At 34.5% G+C, this 22,307-nt stretch overlaps 2 protein-coding genes across 2 annotated transcripts; both read left to right on the top strand.

Annotated features, from left to right (window-relative positions):
* The first annotated feature begins 3,373 nt into the window (after positions 1-3,373).
* Positions 3,374-16,059, top strand: tacr3a (tachykinin receptor 3a). The gene is made up of 5 exons (XM_077718850.1): positions 3,374-4,004; positions 7,788-7,976; positions 8,055-8,205; positions 13,148-13,344; positions 14,000-16,059. The coding sequence occupies exons 1-5, from the start codon at positions 3,637-3,639 to the stop codon at positions 14,319-14,321; spliced, it is 1,227 nt and encodes a 408-aa protein (XP_077574976.1). The 5' UTR covers positions 3,374-3,636; the 3' UTR covers positions 14,322-16,059.
* A 2,909-nt stretch (positions 16,060-18,968) lies between these two features.
* bdh2 (3-hydroxybutyrate dehydrogenase, type 2) lies at positions 18,969-22,290 on the top strand. The gene is made up of 9 exons (XM_077718685.1): positions 18,969-19,085; positions 19,567-19,645; positions 19,820-19,916; positions 20,480-20,588; positions 20,864-20,924; positions 21,069-21,182; positions 21,443-21,501; positions 21,605-21,697; positions 22,092-22,290. Exons 1-9 carry the CDS (start codon positions 19,014-19,016, stop codon positions 22,143-22,145), a joined length of 738 nt encoding a protein of 245 aa, XP_077574811.1. The 5' UTR covers positions 18,969-19,013; the 3' UTR covers positions 22,146-22,290.
* Positions 22,291-22,307: the final 17 nt, after the last annotated feature.

Here is a 22,307-nt window from a genome sequence, read left to right as displayed (position 1 = left end):
AGGTTGCGCTTCCATTTGTCAGAAAGAGTAGAAAACATGTTTAATTAAATCCTACTGTAGGTGTTGAATATACACCAATGGATGAATAGTTTTTTTTCTTTCTAGTTTTTTTGCGAAGTACAAAAACTTCCCAGAAATGGCAATTCACCGGATTCAATTTTACCCCCAAATGAGTTTCCTGATGCTAAAATGTTGTTAGGTATCTGTTAAAATCACTTAAAAACCTGAGAATTAGTGGGGGTGCATTTTGGAGATTAGAAATTGATATCTGATATCCTTCTGGTGGAAAACAACAGTTAGATAATACATCGTGACGCTGAAACTTCATGCAGTTCTTACTATTTATCACTTGGTAAAAAACGCACACTTTAATATAATGTCAAACCTAAAGATGTGACAACCAGTTGTCTGCCATGTTGCTTTGTCAAAGCTCATTTTTTCCTCCTACTGAGGAAAATGATGAAACAAGCTGTTCAAACAGAATCTTCGTACCTGTATCTTGAATAGCCTGATTGCCTATCTCGTAATTACAGCTATATATTTTTATTTCAACAAAATACCACATCGCTAAAAGAAATGTCAAAGCGGGAAATCTCATCTTCTCTTCTCAGAAGCTTCTGTCTATCGCAATTTCCCTTCATCAATTTGCAGGTGAACCAGGGCCAGCCACTGATGAGAGCAATGCCACTCAATTATTTTCCAATTAGTCCCAACTGTGGACATTAAGAACAGAACTACTTCTATTGCTATTAAGTTACCATTTTATAACTTAAACTTTTCTTTGACCTCATTTGGAAGTTTTATTATTAGATGTGATATCTTTGTTTGTCCTTGCGGATTTGAGGTGAGATATAATTGAATTGCTCTGCAAGTAACTATCGGACAATGTTCAACAGATGTATTTTTTTCCTATACTGGATAACATCCCTTAGTCCCTTACTTGCTGATGTAGAACACGAGCACCTCATTACACAGTAACTTTTGGCATCGACATGAGTGCAATAGGCAAATGAACAATCAGTCTGTGCATGCCAGAACAAAGTGTTGCATCTCGGGGTGATAAAGTTACGGCAAAGTCGGGTGGAATAGAAAGCGGAGAAGCAAGAGGTTGGTACGAGTGCAGAGAGAATATTTCATTCAATAGAAATACGGGGGAGGTTTTATTGGAGATGATTAAAATTCCAAAAGCAAAAGTGAGAAAACAATTTTTACGGGTAAATAGACTTTATTTTTGTCTTCTAGACTTTACTCTCTTCTCAAACGATGCTCTTTCCTGCCATAATATTTGTTAGCTTTACAATGTGTTGAAATTTTATGGCTTAAATATTCCCTTAAATGAATGGGCATACTAGAACGTGCTAAAGGTAGAAAAATACCGAAAATGTTAAATCAATAATACACTTTCTTTGAGTTACTTAAATTTAAGTTATTATATTACACATTGAGTCAAAAACACATCTCATTTCACCATTAAAATCCATCTCATTCTGTAGATAACCTAATCTACATTTAAATAAGTATTATATATTATTATCATATACTTTTGTTCCAATGATAACAATGTGCAGAGATGAGGTTATTTAAAATTATTTTAACACATCTTCTCTTTAGTATAGCTGATGCATGTACTCTGAAAATTGACTGTAGTATTTAAGTATTCGAAGAAGTACCACATGACGTTTTTTCTAGAATAATTTCTGAATTACCATTTAATTTTTTAAATATTCTGCTCACAACTAACTGCCACGGCAACAGTATTTTTTTTAAATGTTCACTTTGGGAGAAATTTGAATGGCAGATTTCAGACTTGCTTTCATATTCAATTATACCAGCTGCTCAGTACAGCCATTCATTTTAAAGACTCGCTATAAATGGATGCCGATGTGAATCATTCAAGCCATCGTGGCTGTGATTAAGTGAATCATTAACATGGCGAGTACAGACTTTTCAGAGTGCCAATCAAGTCAATATGTGATTCAAACGGTGAAGTAGGCAAAAGCATTTCTGACAGATCAAAGTATATTGCATTTTTGTATCCACATTTTAATATTTTTCTACCACATACTATCTGACTGTAATCAATGACAGAAGGTAAACACAGAGGTAACATCTTGTGCACCATTGTGATGTATTCACAGGCAGCTTTTCAAACAACATGATTGTATTTGTACAATATAATTAGTAATTGACTGAATACATATTACGAGACATACAACCTTTTTCATATCGTAGTTGTCAATAAATATAGTAGCAATCTACCACTTGGATTAAGGAATAGGTTTAGCTGTTTCACTAGGGAGCACAAACTTCATACTAGCAAGCACAAAATTGAGAAAGATCTGGCATCTCAAATGCAGAAAATCTGCATCTGGCGTCCAGTCCATTGCCATTTCGGATAGGCTATTAAAGCAAGCTATTACTGCATGCTGAAACGCTGCAGCAGTCCCTCAGGTGTGCTGAAAGTCAATGGATTTTAGTTGGTTAGAGCCCCGGGGCTATTTGTCATATGATTTATAAGGTTCAGGATGTCCAAAAGTCATGAGCATTTGACATATATTGGAGGCAATAAATGTTGTATAGTTGGCATTACATTTGCTAAATAATTCAAACTTGGAAGAAGGACTATTAGATTGGAAAAATGCAACTTCTGTTCTGAAAGCACATGAGAATAGTAGTGAAAACAATTCAAACATGGCAATGTCGAGGACTTGGATCTTTGTTTTACCATTTGTAAGCAATTGATGGCAATCCTTGAGGTTGCGAGAAACAGGTGGCGTAAAGTTCTCACTAGGTTTTGCCAGTAATTATGTCCCTAGCTGAAAGTAACATGGCTTTAAGGGGGAAACACAGTAAAATTAAACAAACCAGGTAATAGTTACTTTTGTGGACTTGCCATCATTGTGTTAATGTTGAGATCTCCAAAAATGTTCTCATATGATATTCAATAATACTTTTGCTGCAATGAAAATAAGATTGACAAAAGTAAAGTTGAACATTAACATTGCATTTTTCAAAATGACATATGTGTTTATATACATTTGTGTGGGTATTGATAGTATTGTACATTAATATTGTATTAATATTCGCTCTAAATTGATCCTAGGTAGGAGTCCTCGGTTCCGAAAGGCGTGCCAGGTCGATGCGACTCCCGCCGAAGCCAGGCTTGTGTGGGTTTTCTCTGGATACTCCAAAACATCCCAGAAACATGCAGTTTAGGCTAGTTGATAGCTCCAGCACCCCCTGTGATCCAAGTGAAGATAACACTGCTGTAAATGAACAAACTAAGAAGATAAAGGTAACAACACGAAGCACTCGGGTGAAAATGCCCAGCGTCCATTTGTTATTGATGAAGTTTGAAGTGACAATCCATCTTGTTCTGCGTGTGCCCACTCCACTCGTGCGTCAGCATACGCCAGCGTCGTCCTACGTCTGAGCTCTGGCAGACGCATTCAACAGGCAATTTGCGTGGACACTTAGACACCTGGAAAGGAGATTATAGGAGAAAGGACAATGCTTACTCATGGACACGGTGCCTTTGCGCACGGGGGGGCCTAAACCACTCAAGCCCCTGTTTGTTGCGCCCCTGGTTTCTCGCTCCATCATCCGCTTTTGCGGCAGAAGGCGAACGAACAAAGGATGGCAGCTTCCCTCAATGGCTCGAACGCGACATCAAACTACACTAACCAGTTTGTTCAACCACCCTGGCGTGTCGCTCTCTGGTCAGTGGCTTATAGCTCGGTTCTGGCCGTGGCTGTGTTCGGGAACCTGATCGTCATTTGGATCATTTTGGCTCACAAACGCATGAGGACGGTGACTAACTACTTTCTGCTCAACTTGGCTTTCTCCGACGCTTCGATGGCTGCTTTCAATACTTTGATCAACTTCATCTATGCCACCCATGGAGAGTGGTACTTTGGGGAGGCCTATTGTAAATTCCACAACTTCTTCCCTGTGACGTCCGTCTTTGCCAGCATTTACTCCATGACTGCCATCGCCGTGGACAGGTAGGCATCCCGCATCGTATTCTGAATAAGGCAACGTTTATCAGTTGAATTTGATCGAAAACAAGTTGTGCCAGGTTACCACGCTGTCATTTGCATCATAAATTATATCAGAAAGAGTTGTTAAAATGACTATTTGGGGGGGGGGGGGGGGGGGGAGATGGTAGTTGCGCACAATACTGGGAGGCGGTTCTCCAATTGTGGGCATTCGTTAACTGCAAAACACTTCAATCTTGGCAATTGCATTTGTATATATTTATTTATTCATTCATTCCTAGGGTCGCAGTGGGTGCTGGAGCCAATCCCAGCTGACTCCGGGCTAAAGGCGTTGTACACCCTGCATCGGTGGCCAGCCAATCGCAGGGCACGAGGAGACAAACAACCATTCACGCTCACATTCATACCTAGGGGCAACTTAGAGTGTCCAATCAGCCTACCATGCGTGTTTTTAGAATGTGGGAGGAAACCGGGATACCCGGAGAAAACCCACACAGGCCCATGGAGAACATGCAAACTCCACACAAGTGGACCGACCTGGATTTGAACCCAGGACCACAAAGTTGTGAGGCTGACATATTCCTGGTATGATAGTATTTCTCTGTTTTATAGTTTTGTAAAGGCAGATTATATTTTGGAACCCTGTTTTCATGCTGTTTATGATAATATGAAATTTCTAACATCAGAAAATGATTGACGACAGTCCCAAAAAGCAGCAATTTTGTTGTGATACACGATCACAGCACCACATAAATACCTCCAGCTCCAAAACAGATAAAAAAACAAAACAAAAAAGCCTTGGGGGTACTTACATTTTCTGCCAACATCAGTCCAAGCATGATTCTCAATTCAGCCATTCTCACCAGCTGACCCTCAAGATAAGACCATTAATCATATATATATATATATATATATATATATATATATATATATATATATATATATATATATATATATATATATATATATATATATATATATATATATATATATATATATATATATATATATATATATATATATATATATATATATATATATATATATATATATATATATATATATATATATATATATATATATATATATATATATATATATATATATATATATATATATATATATATATATATATATATATATATATATATATATATATATATATATATATATATATATATATAAATATATATGTATAAAGCTCTCTTTTTTAACATTTTGCTAGCCATTGTTGATAGTTTGTTAGTGTTCTTGACACTTTCATAGTTTATGCTACAATATATATACAATTCATTCATTTTCTGAACCACACAAGTGTTGCGATATATACATATTAATATGATTCTGCTAATTCTGTGTCCTATTTTGTCTTTTTATCTCACCTGATTCCATTTTTTTAAACAGAATAACATCAAGAAAAACATCATTAGGGTTTACATGGTCACATGTCACCCCAGGTTATGCTTATTTTTGTATCGTGCTCTTTGCTCTCTTGAAATGGCAAGGGGCCGCAGTTCATGATAAGACATGACTTTGTCCTTTCTATTACCTCTTTGGTAAAAAAAAAATCCCAGCTTGTGGCTCTTGTTACATTTGTCAGAAATGTTCTGTTGTGACTTCAGAGTATAAGTAAGATTGTCTCTGAAGATTGGTCTCTCTATTTGTATATGCTCTTAAGGCATATGGGGCAGTTTTGGCCAAATAATTGAACATTTCCAAACATTTTTAACAGGAAGTAGATGAGCAACAAATAAGACCATGCAAATGTTGCATAGAAAGCATAAAATGCAATGTTTTCAGCTGATTAAGATGCATTTTCAGTTGGCATGATGTTTTTTTCTGGTTACGCCGGTTTCTTTCCACATGCCAATGTATATTTTTCCATCAGAAAAGTACCACAAATGGCATAACTGCATGCATAATCTTTAATTGGATATGTAAAGGCAGGGGGGACTGGATTTTGCCAAGTGGCCTCTCCATTCATGCAAGGGTTAATATCATCACAGTTACTTTTCCCTGGAAACTGCTGCTAGTTAAATACCAGGCGATGATAAAGTGCTTGTGAGTTGTCAGTGTCACAGCGCAGCGACAAGCTTTAAAAAGGGATGCTTTCAAAAAGCAGCCTTTGTCATTTCAAGCAGGACCAAATGCCAAATTGAGATTAAATGATGGTAGGGGTCATTAATATGCCTCTAGAAAGTCTTTTTCTCATGACTCTAGTCTAACATAATGATTGTGTGAGTGCAATTTTCTTTTGTGATATTTTTTAAATAGTCCTTAATAACCCTCATAGGGTTTATTGTTCACCTCATGAACTAATGTACGATGACTGGTGTGAGTGTGTTCCAGGCAATGAGTTGAAAGCAGGTCAAGGAAGTGTTATGAAGGCTCAACTAATAAATTTATGCATGGCTGTGTAAGTGGAATACATTTTATTTGTTCATTTTCAATATTACTCTTCCGGTCAGGGTTTGCGGGGTGCATATAGACTACGCCCTAAACTGGTGGCCGGTTAGTGGCTGGAAAACCAATAATAATGGATTAAACTTGTATGTTTGTAATGTAATTAATTTGAAAGCAAAGTCCATTTTAAAATGAACACCATATTTCAAGTTCAAATTTGTCTTCAGTGATCCCCTGCGTATTCACGGCTTATAATTCTCGAATGCGCCATGTGGATGTTTGCCAGGCCAATTGCACTGTAAAACCTGCCCAGTTCAATCATAGCAAACAACCCAAATTATAAACCCTTGTTCAAGATAAAATGTGTCCCAGAGACAACATAATTTACTTTTTCAATTAGAAACAGAAAACAATAAAGAAAGAGTGGAAGGCACGTAGATGGTGGAATCTTTTAATGAGCATTGTTGAAGATGTGATTCTTTAAAAGGTTAACTGTTGTATTATTTTCATTTTATTAATTCATTTTGTCAACCGCATATCCTCACAAGGGTCGTGTGGGGTGCTTGAGTTTATCCCAACGGACTTCCAGCACCAGAAATTGGCGGCAAATTAAATAAAAATATGTATTTGTCAAAAGAAATGACTGTTGAAGTCTGCTAAAATTTCCAGATACAATGAGAGCAAATATACTGCTGAAAAAAGGGCAGAAGTTTGGCTGTTAAAATCAATAAAAAATGCTTGGACGTGTTTGGTTTGGTGGGATTGGAGATCCCTGATATTGAGTCCATCAAACACCTTTGGATGAACTCAAACTGAAGGTTTTGGTTATCAAGATCTATCCAAACTCTAGTCCCACAAAAAGAATGAAAAGAATGAAATAACTGATATTTCAGATTAATATTCAGATTAAACAGCAAAATAGACTTCTTACCAGCCGCTTTGTGTTCAATTGTCTCCATTCAACACTCAGCCGGACAGAAAAATATAAAAGCTTACATCGGTTCCTGTTGTTCCAATTTCCTTTACTCACCATTTTTCTGATAAAATGTTTGAATTTCCTAGAAAAAATAAAAACACTAAAAGCCTGGTCGCCACTAATAAAACTAAACAGAAGAGCACTGAGTGCACAAAGACGTCGTACATTTATGGTGTCCCTCTGTTTTGGCCAACAGGGAAATAGGATGAAAACTGAAAAAAATGTATTTTTGGTTTATTTTACAACAAAAAAAAAAAAGAAAATGGGTTGTGTGTGGTACAATGAAGTGTAATGCATCAAATTCAGTTAATAAAGTAACAGTGGCCTTTAAAGGGGTTCTATATGGTAACTTCCAATATATTTTCTTTATATAAATAGTGACTAAAGCTTTATACATTTTGACACCATAGGTACATGGCCATTATCCACCCACTGAAACCTCGTTTGTCAGCCAAGGCCACTACAGGAGTGATTGCCTGCATCTGGAGTCTGGCCGTGTTTCTCGCTTTCCCTCTCTGCTACTTCTCCAGAATTCGAGTTATGCCTCGGAGGACTTTGTGCTATGTGGCGTGGCCGCGGATGGAAGACGACCCCGTCATGTAAGCGCTCTTTTCATTCTTTTTTTTTCAGCTTGATGGATTGAAACATTATTTAAACATTACCTTATGTTTCTGAAGGTATCACATTATTGTGACTTTGCTGGTCTATGTGTTGCCATTGGTGGTAATGGGCATCACCTATTCCATTGTGGGAGTCACTCTGTGGGGAGGGGAGATCCCTGGAGATTCGTCCGACAATTATCATGGACAACTTCGAGCTAAAAGGAAGGTGAGTGTGCTCCAAAGGAAATGTGTAACTCGTGAATTTCACATGGTAATGATGAATCACTAAGTTGTAGGGTAATGATTCAATATTTACAATTAGTCACTGATGTTCTGTGTTACTTTCAGGGCAACACACATGACATGAAATTTGCATATATGTAAAGTTGTGTTACATGCAGCTTTCTGACATTATTTCTGTGTCGTTCAACCATTTAGAAACTTGGTTATAAAAGTAAAAGTCAATTTGACATGGACTTGTTATTATTTTCCATATTGCTTATCCTCATAGGGCTTACAGGTGGTGCTGGAGCCAATTCCAGCCAAGTATGGGCACAAGTGATTAAATCAATCGCACAGTGGGCATTTGCATTGCTCATGAATAATTTATGAGAGATCTTTTTGCGTCTTATGGAAGTCCCACTTTCTTTCAAATTTTGAATATGGGATTGAAAATGTTCTTGAAGTACCAGCGCTTTATTCGAGTTTATTGTGTCTCCCTCAATTTCGGATGTTGCACCATCAGAAAGCGAATACAATTTAAATCGATTAGGTTGATGGACTGGTTTCATTCAGTTGACGAATACTGTTGAAGCGAGTGACTCTGCTGCACATCTTTTTTTTAGTATCTGCATCAATGCATCACTTTACTCATCATGTTTTTATAGTAAAATACCTTTAGAATAACCTGTGAAAATAAGGCAATTGTTCACTTGCAGTCTCAGTTTAATCTTCTAGCATCTGTAATTTATTTTTTTTGAGTTAAGATAGCGACAACCTGAAGAAATGCCGGAATGCCACTTGTGGTAAATGCAATGACATGCAAATCCATACATTGATTTAGTTAAGTCGTCTCCCAGTTGACTGGACTTACGATTTGCAACACACTGACAAAAAAAAACATAATAAGGAGGAACCTCATTAGTAGAGCTTAAAGTTTTATAAGTGTGCCTTATAGTCATAAAAATACGGTACAATAAACTATGATTTTTCTGCATGTTTCAGGCAATACCTGGAAAATTGGTATTAGACTATGTAGTCTATAATCCTCTCAAAGAGTGTGCCAAAAGAGATTGGATTAATCAACAAAACCACAAATGATTTCTAGAACAGAATAGCAAGAAATTCGTGTAGAGTAACACTGACTGACGATTGCAGTGCAAAAGTTCAGCTGCAATTTGGGTTTTAAAAACGTTATTAAAGGTTTCTGAGTAGGGCACTGAGCGGGCATTTTCATCTTGTTGAATAGAACATTTAGAACGTGTAGTAGTATTTCATTTTGGACAAAGAAAGATGTACACTATGCTTTTAAACCAGCTTTTTTTTGCGTGAGTGTTGCTCAAGGCTCCTCTTCCATGCTTTTCAAACGAGTTCTGACTATAGCCTACAAGGCTAAAAAAAATTAATAAAAGGACAAAATATTGGGTCACATGACTTTGAGGAGAAAAGGGGAAAAAGCAAAGTACTTTTTGCAACTGACTGCGAATGAGTGCAGGACTGGGTTAAAAGATGCTGAAAGCCAAAATATACATCAATTAAAAATGTACTCATTGTAAAATATCAGCTGTCGTCTAATAAAAAAATTAATGAAATTACATTCTACCAAACATAGTCAAATTTCACTTTTTTTACAGAATATTTCAATGCGCAAATGCTTAAACAATACAATTGAACATGTTTTCTTTATGTTTAATTTTATGTTATTATAGTTATTATTATTATTGTATTATATTATTATATTATATTTATATATTATTATATTATATTTTATTTTTATATTTTATGACTGTGTTTTTTGGATTATCATATCACAAATTTCTCATTTTTATACTACCAGGTCAAAATTGATTTAATTGATTTGTGTTATACTGTGCCCCGAGCTAATAACCAAAGAAAATTACACCAGAAAAACACTCACTACCATGAAGTAATTTTGTTGACAGGATGATTATAGAAGCAAAGGTCACTCAGATAAAGTGAAAGGAGAACGAACACATTGTCGCAGAAAGTGCACTTGTTTCAGCAACATCCTCAATTATCTTTTAGCTTCAATCACACCTTTCTTGAACGAATATGGCAGGTCAGTCATGTGGCGGATGTCCGAATCATTGCTTATTTTGATTTCTCATCAACTTCAGTGCAAAACAGTTCTGCTATTACAACCCAGGGCTCAGTGTTTCAAATGTCAATCCAAAGTACAGCACTAATGATGTTTATACATCTAGCAGAGCCCTTCCAGACAAAGCCCACTTTTTGTGGGCACCACAGAGCTGAACCCTGGGAAGACAACATCTTTGGCAATCTCTCGGCGAGTGTTTGATTGTGAATCGATTATGTGTCAAGCAGTGACGGTAATGGTCTGAGATTTTTTTCAGTATCTTAGACTTTACTGAGCCACAACTCCTAGTGCTTTTCTTTGTAAATTAGACAACCTACACCCTAAAAAAACAGTTTTAATTCCATTTCTCAGTTGGCCACAATACTAAAGTCCTGCTCAGGGCTAATGACCTCTTTGTTTAGTTTCATTGCTGTGGCGGCTAGAATTTTAGTACTGTTTTTCAATAAATTCAACTATTTTGGCGGAAATTGTTTAATATCTATCGTGTAGGACAGACGTCAACTTTATTTCACGTGGGCCAGACCATTTTAGATATAATATTTAGATTTATTTTAAATAAATGGATTCAAAGAACTGAATTAAAAGCCCTGAATATTCCGTTTTTTTCCATTCTTAATTTTAATTTGATCCGAAAACAGAAAGTCTGCACTCATGATTTACTTTCCCGGGCCACACAAAATGATTCGGCGGGCCAGATTTGGCCCCCGGGCCGCCACTTTGACACATGTGGTTTAGGATATTGGAGTGATTTTACATTTGAAGGGAATTAATATTAATACTGGCTTTTAAATATTATCTTACCTTCAATTCGGGGGTTTTAAAAGTTTGTTTCTTTTCCCATTTTTTGTTTTCCAAAATGATAGAAGAAGAAAAAAAACAAATATCCTAAAGGTACACAAAACCACATATTTATTCTTTTGGCATAACCCTAGTCATGTACAGAGTGTACCGTAGTTTAGCACCTTCTGAAATAATGTATACTAATAGTTTAAACACCCAGGCGAAACTATAAACATTTATCAGGTTAAACAATGCTTTGCTCACTAGGCCTGCAGTAAATATTACACTCAGTTTTATAGTCATAGAACAACCAACAGTGCCAACTAGGAAGATGTACTGATTTAACATTTGACCTTCGTTATTGGTCCCTAAATAGAAGAGCTCTAGGTTTCACAAAGAGGAATAATTACGGTTTAGACCTCAGGGATAATCGTTGGAAGAGTTAAATAAAGCCAAATACTTAGGCTCTATAGAAAATAAAACAGGCCTAAACGTCAATCTTTATAACACGAATATGTCAAGCTCAAATAAAAAGTCTTCACTGTACAATGTGAACTAAATGAATCAATCCAGTTGATTGCCATTGTAATTATTACATTCAATAGAGCGGTATATTTATACGCTCACCCACTATAAATTCTAATTGCAATGTGTAGATGTAATGTACCTCAAAAAGGACAAGTGATTAGAATGTCTCTACATGGATTTTTTTTTTTAATTCCTCTTTTTTTCTAAGACCTTGATTTTGCCAGGATTTGTTCTGAATGCAAGATAATTAATGCATGGACATTTATTGATATTAAAAAAAAAAAACATAAATAATGTGGTGTAGAAATCCTCTAGATTATTTCGGTCATTTACATTGTAAATTTGATCCTATTTTTTTGCATTACAAAGCTCATTAGTGTTTGTATATCATTAGTTTTCTTCCACAGAGCAAAACAAATCAGTGTTTTCCCTTCAGCTCATTTCAATTTAAATGGGAAAAAGCCAACAAAGTTCATAACAAAATACAATTTATGTAAGAATAGTTGCTCATTTTTTCCTGAGATCGTGTGACTACTGCTTATTAAATTATTTCTGTAGTGCATCATGCAATGTACAAAAAAAAAAAAAAAACAGTTCCACTGACGGAATGTAAGAAGGACAGAGTGTTTTCATTTCCTAGTTACTTTTGACATTTTAATCATTTACATCACTCTTAAATCTTCTCATTTAATTTTCATTATAGTTTGAGTTCACAGCCTGCCCTTGTTTTATACAATGCACAAAACCAGAAGTGTACTAGTTTCTGCACACGTTTCACATTAGTTTACATTTCACTAATGTCTGTTTTCCTTCCAGTGGCTTACCTCAAAGAAGACCCACATTATTCACATAGAGTGTTTTGCCAGGTATCAAATGGTGGCGATCCAAAGAAGTCATTTGTTGAAAGTGCCTGTCACATTGATTGAAAGTTGGAGTAGAAAATATGGCCTTGTTAACATACACATTGTGGGAGTTGTTCTTGTTCTAATATGGATTGCCGATCAGCAGGTTTCAGCAAAAACACTTTTTGTTTCAAATGATGGTACGCTAGGGTCATTTTTTTGTATAGATTTCATTGTCAAACTAAAACAAAATAGAATTGGCATTTGAATAGTAAATGTTACTGCTAATACATGTTGTTTTATACTCATTTCAAATGGATTTTAACCTGATTTACACACAATACGGATTTTGCATGGATTTTTTAAAACAACATTACAAGACATTGGTGAGGGTTTTAAACTTTCATTAATTTTCAATTTAATCATTGCCCTCAAATTAATACTACTAACATTCTAATCCTTGAAATTTGTAGTACGTGCAATTAATTTGCATTAACATCTGATATACAACTGCTGTTATTAAAAAGAGTCTGATGTCACCTTTGTTGCATTTTTGAACCATATATTTTAATATTCAACGCTATATATAACTCAGTAGTACATTCTGTGTTACTACTACACATGAGAAGAGAACTCTCCCTTTAATATCATTGATCTCTGCTCTTTGATTTCTAAACTAGGTGGTGAAGATGATGATTATTGTCCTGGTGACCTTTGCCCTGTGCTGGCTGCCATATCACATCTACTTTATTGTGATTGGCCTCAATAAACAACTGAGCAAGTGGAAGTCTATTCAGCAAGTTTACCTGGCAGTTCTTTGGTTGGCCATGAGCTCCACTATGTACAATCCCATTATCTACTGTTGCTTGAACAGCAGGTCAGTTTAAAAGATGACAAATTATTTTCAACATGTATGTGCTTAAGGCCCTTTTGTTAATTTTTAAGTCTTTATAATGTTTTTCATAGACTCTGGTATATACCATATTATTTATTTGTTTGGCATTCAACATTGCCCATGTAAAATGCATTTTTGTCACTCCAGTTAATGCATGTACAAAATTACATGATTCACTTTAAGATTAAGTAACTTTGAAGATAAAATCAGTGCATTCTAATGAAAGAAGAACAAGCTAAGTGTATTACATGAAGTCAGATTCTATGGCTATATTGAGCTAGAAAGTAGAAGCCCAATCAGCAAAGTGTATAAACCAATGCCAAGGCCAATAATTCAGCCCTTTCCCTTAATGCAAATTGTCATTTATGTCAGTATTGATTTCCATAAATATCATAAACATGTCAGATTTTTTTGCATCAAGGGTCCTTCTACTTTATTTTTAGATTCATTATTTATGTCTATTGTTGTCAGATTCCTTCACAGTTTTGTATATTCGGTTACGTAATGTAATAATGATTTTGGTATCATAGTCTCAGTTAGTATTCAACCACAGAATACAATGCAGATGACGTTTTATTTATCTTTTAGTTGTCGTGTTCTCCCCGCGATCTATGTCTGATCTCTAATACCACATCAGGTTTCGAGCTGGCTTCAAGAGAGCTTTTCGCTGGTGCCCTTTCATCAAAGTGTCCAGCTACGATGAATTGGAACTTCGCTCCACCAGGCAACACCCAACACGTCAAAGCAGCATGTACACGCTCTCCCGAATGGACACCACCATGGTTGTGGTTTACGATCCGGCGGATGGCGACGGCAACGCCTCTGGAAGGAAGTGGTCCCTTTCCTCCAGGAAGAGAAGCTACATGACGTCTCGCCACACACCGCTCTCTAGCAGCACTGGAAGTACCAAAACTCAAAATGGCAGCATTCCCAATGCTCAAGCTGAGCAATTCTCTTGACTGGTCTTTTGTTGCCGCCTTTCATTAACAATGAGATTAAGAAACAGCATGTGGCCATTTCTTACATTTACATTATATGTGCAATCAAAGTTTTTTTTCTCATTAGAAGCTGAAATTATGAAGCACATTAATGTTAGAAAATGTTCCTCTTATTGGATCAAATGTTTCTTGCAACTGAATTTCTGCAACAAAAAAAAAAATAATTCACATCTAAAAAATGATTGCGCCAATCTCATGGTTCAAAGTATTTGCCTTTCTGCTTGAATTTACACAATTAAAATACTGCATGGTTGACAGAAATTCTAGACTTAGTTGGATGAATCAGTCCAAATTATTTCACAAAGGGACACACTGGGTGCAGGTTTTTGTTTTGACCAATGAAGGCTCTTCTGAAACCAGAAGCACTTGACAGCAACCAACTGAGTACACTTTTAAAACACCAGATTGGTGAAAACGTTACCTTTTGTTGGAACGGTTCGAACAAAAATTTGCACCCGATTCGTCTCTTCAGGACCTTTTTGCTGGACACCCGTGGGCTGGCGGTGTGAATATGTAAGTACGTTAAAGCTTTATTTTACAGCAATATTTACTGTGAACTGTATTTGTTGTGTGGCACTATTGTGTTTCGTTAAAGAAATGAATGTCAAGTTTTTTCAGTATGCTGAATTCTGTTCTGTCTACATTACATGTAAATGTACATTTGGATGTGTCTCCAAATCTTGCAATGAGTTCAATGAGTTAAAATTAAATAACAGAAAAAATTGTGCCATACATTTTGACAGTGGTTAAGCTTATTATAAAAAGAAAAATCATTCCTGTGCTTGAGTTATTTTTCCCTTAAAATGGGCTTGAAATTGATTTTTGTGAAATTAAGGAAGGAAATTTTACATTTTGAGGGAAAAAAAGAAAAAAAAGATTGACTAATATTCTTGCTGTTGTGTAATCCTTTAATGTAATGGGAGTTGTGAATGTTTGAAGACTTATTGAAAGTAGAGGCACAAGAATGTAAAGTAAAATATTTGTGTGGCAATTGTTAAATGTAAATGCAATTTGTCTAGATGTAAATGTATATTGTGTCTACATGTAATAACTCTTCTATGTTGTCTTGAAAGATATGACCAGATTGTTTTCACCATTAGAAGTAGTTTTAAAAAATTGCATATTGGTATGCTGCTTTCACTGTTCATTGTTTGAGATCAATTTTAAAGTCATTTATCATAAATGGATAAAATCAGCAGGCATTCAGAATACATTTTCATGTTTTGCCAAATAATTTAACTGACTTAATAGAACCTACAGATGATAACAGTCAAAACCATTCAATTTGAAGTTCAGGAATTTTTATTTTATTTATATTAACCACTGATATAGAAATACATTATTAATATAACTAATAACCAATTTACCTGTGATGGTTTTGCACACTGACTTTAATTAATTCCTTATTTAATTTTTTTTTTACATTTTCATATGACAGTCAATCAAACACAACCACTGTCATTATAACGTGACCAGAATTAAATATGTTCCTTAATTGAGTGTTGAATGTTTCTCATAATTATTATTTTTTGCTTGAATAGACTTAAATAGAGCTGTAACATCATTTTTAATTAAGTATGAATAATATATGTATTCGCAACATTAAGTCTGCATTTGAAAGAAATTGTAACACCAACTAGTACATAGATATTTCAATATTTATCTTGGGACATTTTAAAATAAAATTGTTTGGTGATAACCAGTTATTCCTTCTGTAATTTGTGTTTATCTTGACTTGGGCATCTCTTTGAAGTAGATTAAAGCATTCCCTGTATATCGTTTTCTTACAAAAGGTATCAACACAGAGCACTCAACCAAATGCAATATAAACATGAGCAACCTAAATAAGGAAGTTCATTAAACCAGGACATACCGACCTTTAGACACAATTGGTTTCAGAGAGATGATATTTTACTGTTTAGTAGTTTACCAGTCAACATCATTATAAACAGCCGGTCATTGGTCATTGATTTTTATTATTATGATTTAATTTTCATTTTTTAGGATGTATATTCGACAGCGGTGATGTCACATTTGAAAAAAAATGCTAATCTTTAGGCTTTCCACTATAAAAGATGTTATTCTGCTATAATATTTACTGTGGTTCAATGAGCTTTCTGCACAGTAAGAATTTAGATAAAACTGAGTCTATAGTTTGTCACATATTTGGATTTTCAAAGGATTGTCTTGGTATGATTGGAAAAGGTTTCCAATTGTTTAGAAAGGTAAACCAGCAGGTTACAATACATACTCTGCAGGCATAAAGTTCATATCTCACTAGTGCTGGTGTCAAGAATTCATTTTTCCGCCCCATGGTGCCTTTTGTGTTCTGCAAATATTATGCTGCATTGATTATACAGCAGGAGGTACTGAAAAACAAACCATTGGTCTTTTTCAAACATGAATACTTTGCAAGTAAATCATTTCTTTTGATCTTTGAAACATTTCAATGTATGGGCACCTAAATGGACAAATTCTCATTAGACTGACGTCATTTGTATTGTCATTTGGTGTCCACTGATTGAAGTGTTTCTCTAAAGAGAAAGGTACAGCACACAGAATCCCAACACGACTCATCTTTGATGTCCACAATAATGAGGTGTTGAGCTTTTCACCAAATAGCTCATGCACATTTCATTAGACTGACCTGTGTAGGTCAAATTCGACATCTCTAATACCAAAGTGATGGACAAGCATGGTAAAGAAATTTTTTTTACCATGGCCTCTACAGTGTTATTTGCCCACGTGAAAAATGTTTCAAACACCCTGCATATGCATAGCTATTGTAATTATTAATAATTCTGCTTATTCTTTACATTATGATTATTTTAAAAGATTCAGTTTTTAATTTCATCCCCATACACGCTTCTAATTGTATTGATACCCACATGTTTAATAGTATATATATATATATATATATATATATATATATATATATATATATATATATATATATATATATATATATATATATATATATATATATATATATATATATATATATATATATATATATATATATATATATATATATATATATATATATATATATATATATATATATATATATATATATATATATATATATATATATATATATATATATATATATATATATATATATATATATATATATATATATATATATATATATATATATATATATATATATATATATGTATATATATATATACATACATACATACATACATACATACATACATACATACATATATATATATATATATATATATATATATATATATATATATATATATATATATATATATATATATATATATATATATATATATATATATATATATATATATATATATATATATATATATATATATATATATATATATATATATATATATATATATATATATATATATATATATATATATATATATTTCAGTATATATATTATTTCAGTTTTTTTCTAAATAATAAATATACAAAAAAAAAAAATGCCTGAATGGACAAATGGAAAAAACAAATAAATTATAATAATATAATCTTAGAATATTTACTTTCTATATTAGAAGTGTACTTCCGGGTTAAAAGCCAATAGTAACTCAATCATACGATCACGTGGGCACTGTGTCTCAGTGCGTGAAATTGTTGGATTTGTTTTGCTTTGCAAGGTGAGTTTTTAAACCTTAATGTATTAACTTTCTGTCCGATTTGGCCACATTTGTATGTAAATGTAGCTGTAAAAATGCATCATATGCTTGTTGTAAATTCAAAAATTTCACATAAGCATTTCCTCCGGGAGCAAGTTATAGGACTAACATATTCAATGACCTTTTTTAATGACAGAAGTGGAAATAACAACCGAATCGCTGTTAATATGGAGGTTAAATTCATACTGTCATCTATTTAGTACTTTGCATTTACCATATGCAGACGTGTGTGCACGCATAAAAAACGCTATCTTTGCTTCAGGCAATCGAACACTGTGCACCAGTAATTTTCTCAAAAACCCATCAGCACCCTGGCAAATAATATCTCACGTTTCACGAATATGATTTATAACTCCATCCATTTCAACTTTTGACTTACACTAAAGATGCTATTTTTGCCCTGTGAAATTGATGCTAAACAACATTGGATTACTCATACCAAGTGTGTGTATATTCCAAATTATTATTATTATTATGACTGGAAAATTAAAAATAACTGATCTTGTAATTGGCTGATGGTGGAAAAATAGGAACATTGAATTCTGCTAGAAGTATTTTTCTTTTGAATGTCTATTTAATTGAATAATTGAATTGAAAATCCGATATATTGCTCCTTTAAATATTAGCAAATCAGCAGTGAATTTTATATTATTATATCATGGTGTCATAAGTCACAGCTGAATCTTTTTGCTGCCTTAATAATCTTGGCCTTCGTGATTTTTGCCATTTATTATTGTGCTATACTAGTGCATTCCTATCACAATTTAAATTCCACCCATAGTTCTGTTTTCATCACACTTTTAAAACAAAAAAACAAACACTAAAATGGAGTTTCAAAATGAGTTTGAACTCCACATAGTAACAGTTTGACAGCATGAAAACAGTGCTTTCATTTTTTTTTAACAAAACAGACCTCTTATTTTTTGTGCTTCTGTTTTCATATAGCAGCTGAAAGCAGTTCACCATGGGCCGCTTAGATGGGAAAGTGATTGTGTTGTCTGCCGCTGCGCAGGGGATTGGACGTGCCGCTGCAATAGTAATGAGATTTGATTAGTATTTCCCACTGATATGTTCCACATTATCACTTTGAAATGTTTATTTAATAGGATGTACTTCAGACAATGTTGTTTCTACAGCAACAAACATTAATGTTGTCTCATTACATAGCATACATTGAGCAAACCATTTCAAGTAATAATTTATGTATCCATCAGTACATTTTTTCATGTGTATAAATGACAGAACTTTGAAACAAAACTTCTAGCAGTACCAATGTTTCATTACACCATTACACCAAAGTATTATCATGATGTAAGAATAACATTTTTAGTGTATGACATCTGTTTTATTGTTTGAATGGCTTTGTTGTAAAAAAAGAAACGCAAATTGTGATTCTGTAGAGCTTGGAAGAAGTCTACATGTCACAGAAGTTTGAAAAAGTTATTCTCAATATAGGTCAATTCTATTCAAGATATAAAGCAATATTGTATCATCTAATTGTCTTTTAAAATTGCCAGGCTTTTGCTAAAGAGGGGGCTCAGGTCACTGCAACAGATATCAATGAGGAGAAGCTTAAGGAACTGGATGGTGTTCAAGGTAGGCTGCCCAGCAAGATCTAATATTGCCACCTGCTGGTAAAATACTGTAATGAATATTTGCATACATAACGGTGCCATTTCTCTCCCATCACCAGGGGGTTTTGCACTTGCAAACCCCTTGTGACTTGCGTCAAAAATGTTTTATCATCTTGTTTTATCTCATTTTGAACAGGGATTACAACCAAGGTGGTGGATGTGACCAAAAAGGACCAAGTGGAGGCCCTGGCTAAGGAACATGACCACATAGACGTTCTTTTCAATGTTGCTGGGTATTTTCACTCTTTATAGTATCACAAAAAAAATTCTCTAGTTTTCCAAATGGAACAAACAGTCTTTAACAACCTACATTTTAATGATTGATGCTTTCAGTAAATAGAATGCTTATTTGGCTAGTGATGTGCTTGTTCTATTATTACACCACTGGTGTAATAAAGTAGACATTGGCCTGGTAGCCAGCAAATCCCCTTGCGCATGAAAACAAAATAAAACAGTCACGCTATTAAAAAGTGACATTAAATAGAAGTAGCTTTATTATAGTTTCATTCCTGCAGGCATCAGACTGTTGTGTTCATGTATCTGTCTCCTACGTTACTATGTATCCGAAATCCCTACACTTTAAGGTTTAACCTTCCCTTGACCTTTGCTAAATCCCCTTAACAAATGTCAGATTGTCACATTGAAGCTTGTTAAGATTTGTAACATTCAAGGACACCCTTTTGACATCTACAAAATGGAAATATAAAACTTTTTTTTTTATATGAGCTATGTGCTTCTCATACTGAATGAGGATAGATATGTTATTTATATTTTTGAAATACATGTGCTTTAATAGGTTTGTTCACCATGGCTCCATCTTGGACTGTAATGAGGCAGACTGGGATTTTACCATGGACGTGAACATCCGAAGCATGTATCTCATGTGCAGAGCTTTTCTTCCAAAGGTGACCTTTGCCCTCATCACTAAAGGTGTAATCCACTTGACTATGTTCCAGTGCAGCTGTAAATTTACTCACATATGCTTATTTATGAAGGGTAATTGTCTTTGTCACATGATGGGCAGCAACTACCAAAACACTGATGTGCATAGAATGACCAAATTAAAATTGGATATTTATGATATTTATATTATGTACATGCCCCAAAGCTAACACTTATGAAATGCTGTTTTGCCCCAAAAAAATAACAATTAATCATGTGATTCATGTTGTAATTGCAGATGTTGGCAAGAAAGTCTGGCAACATCATTAACATGGCCTCAGTTGCATCAAGCATAAAAGGTGAATCTGCTTTAGATCCACTTGTGGAACAAATGCTTATTTAAAGGGACATTAAGGCACTGCTGTATGACTATGTTAATCCTCTTATGCCAGATACCAGCTTTGCGGGCGCGTGCATGTGTGACATATGTTTCCTTGACACAGGTGTGGTGAACCGGTGTGTGTATAGCACTTCCAAGGCGGCCGTGATTGGCCTCACCAAATCCATAGCGGCCGATTTCATTGAGCAAGGCATTCGATGCAATTGTGTTTGCCCTGGTAAGTCTAAGACATGCAGTCAAACAAAAAAAAAAACTTAAAAAATAAACCTCCACTTTAAGATTATAAATGGTTAATGTTTTTTTACTGACAGATAATAGTGTATGTATTAAAGTGAGGTATTTTGGAACACTGTGCTGTGTGAAAAGGGCTTTCACAGCTTGTCTGAAGACACACTGTAACAGAAAGTTTGTTTCCTTTTTTGGGAAGTAACTGCAATACATGAATCAGGAAGCCTGTGATGATTTTTCCCCCCTCAGGTACTGTGGACACTCCATCACTGAGGGGTCGGATACAAGCTCAACCTGACCCAGAAAAGGTATTTATTTTATTTTGTATATTTGTTTTTTCTCTCTATTTTATTCTAATGATCTGATGTAGATACTGTACATGGCACTGCACACTTTATTCCTTCTTCACAGGCTTATAAGGATTTCATGGCCAGGCAGAAAACAGGCCGGATGTGCACAGCTGAAGAGGTGGCAGACCTTTGTGTGTACCTAGCCTCAGATGAGGTGGGCTTCTGTCCTTGAATGCACCTCTGCAACAGTTTAAGATCATCACACTCCACAAACACTACTTTACAGTAATTATAAAGTGCACACAAAATATTTAGTTTCTCAAAAACAAGACCTAATTTTGTTGACAAACTATGTAGGAAGGCTCATGTTTACTGGGACTTACTGTTTTAGTATTTACAATAAATACTAGAATTTAATTCCCCTTTAACATCTTTTTAACCTGACGTTTCTACAGACTATCCTCTATTCATTAGAGGTAACCGAGTGTCTGGGGAAAAAGGAAATTCTAGTTTTTATTTAAAGTTTAGACTCATTGATGGATTATTTGGAATATTCTAATCAGATTTCACTGTAATGTTTTAAATGTGTTTTTTGTGCTCATCCTCAGTCGGCATATGTGACTGGCACAGAGCAAATCATCGATGGAGGTTGGAGGCTTTAAAGAGCATCATGCAAGCTTGAAGACTGATAAATTTACCATCATACAATTTTTTGATGAATGAGATTTTGCAAGAGGCAAAACACATGAAATTATACAGACAAATCAAGTTACTCTAGTATCAGAATAATAAACACAATGTGTGCAATATTGAATGAAAAGCAA

The sequence above is a fragment of the Stigmatopora nigra genome, chromosome 6 (assembly GCF_051989575.1).
Source record: "Stigmatopora nigra isolate UIUO_SnigA chromosome 6, RoL_Snig_1.1, whole genome shotgun sequence".
Lineage (NCBI taxonomy): Eukaryota > Metazoa > Chordata > Actinopteri > Syngnathiformes > Syngnathidae > Stigmatopora > Stigmatopora nigra.
The sequence above is the reverse complement of the archived record's forward strand: the minus strand, read 5'-3'. Positions and strand labels throughout refer to the sequence as shown.

Excerpts from the sequence above, each read along its gene's own strand:
- tacr3a (XM_077718850.1), top strand. The coding sequence starts at position 3,637 with ATGGCAGCTTCCCTCAATGGCTCGAACGCGACATCAAACTACACTAAC. Across the intron at positions 7,977-8,054 it reads ATGGAAGACGACCCCGTCAT|GTATCACATTATTGTGACTT; the intron begins GTAAGCGCTCTT and ends ATGTTTCTGAAG. Across the intron at positions 8,206-13,147 it reads AACTTCGAGCTAAAAGGAAG|GTGGTGAAGATGATGATTAT; the intron begins GTGAGTGTGCTC and ends TTTCTAAACTAG.
- bdh2 (XM_077718685.1), top strand. The coding sequence starts at position 19,014 with ATGGGCCGCTTAGATGGGAAAGTGATTGTGTTGTCTGCCGCTGCGCAG. Across the intron at positions 20,589-20,863 it reads GCAGAGCTTTTCTTCCAAAG|ATGTTGGCAAGAAAGTCTGG; the intron begins GTGACCTTTGCC and ends TTGTAATTGCAG. Across the intron at positions 21,183-21,442 it reads ATGCAATTGTGTTTGCCCTG|GTACTGTGGACACTCCATCA; the intron begins GTAAGTCTAAGA and ends TTCCCCCCTCAG.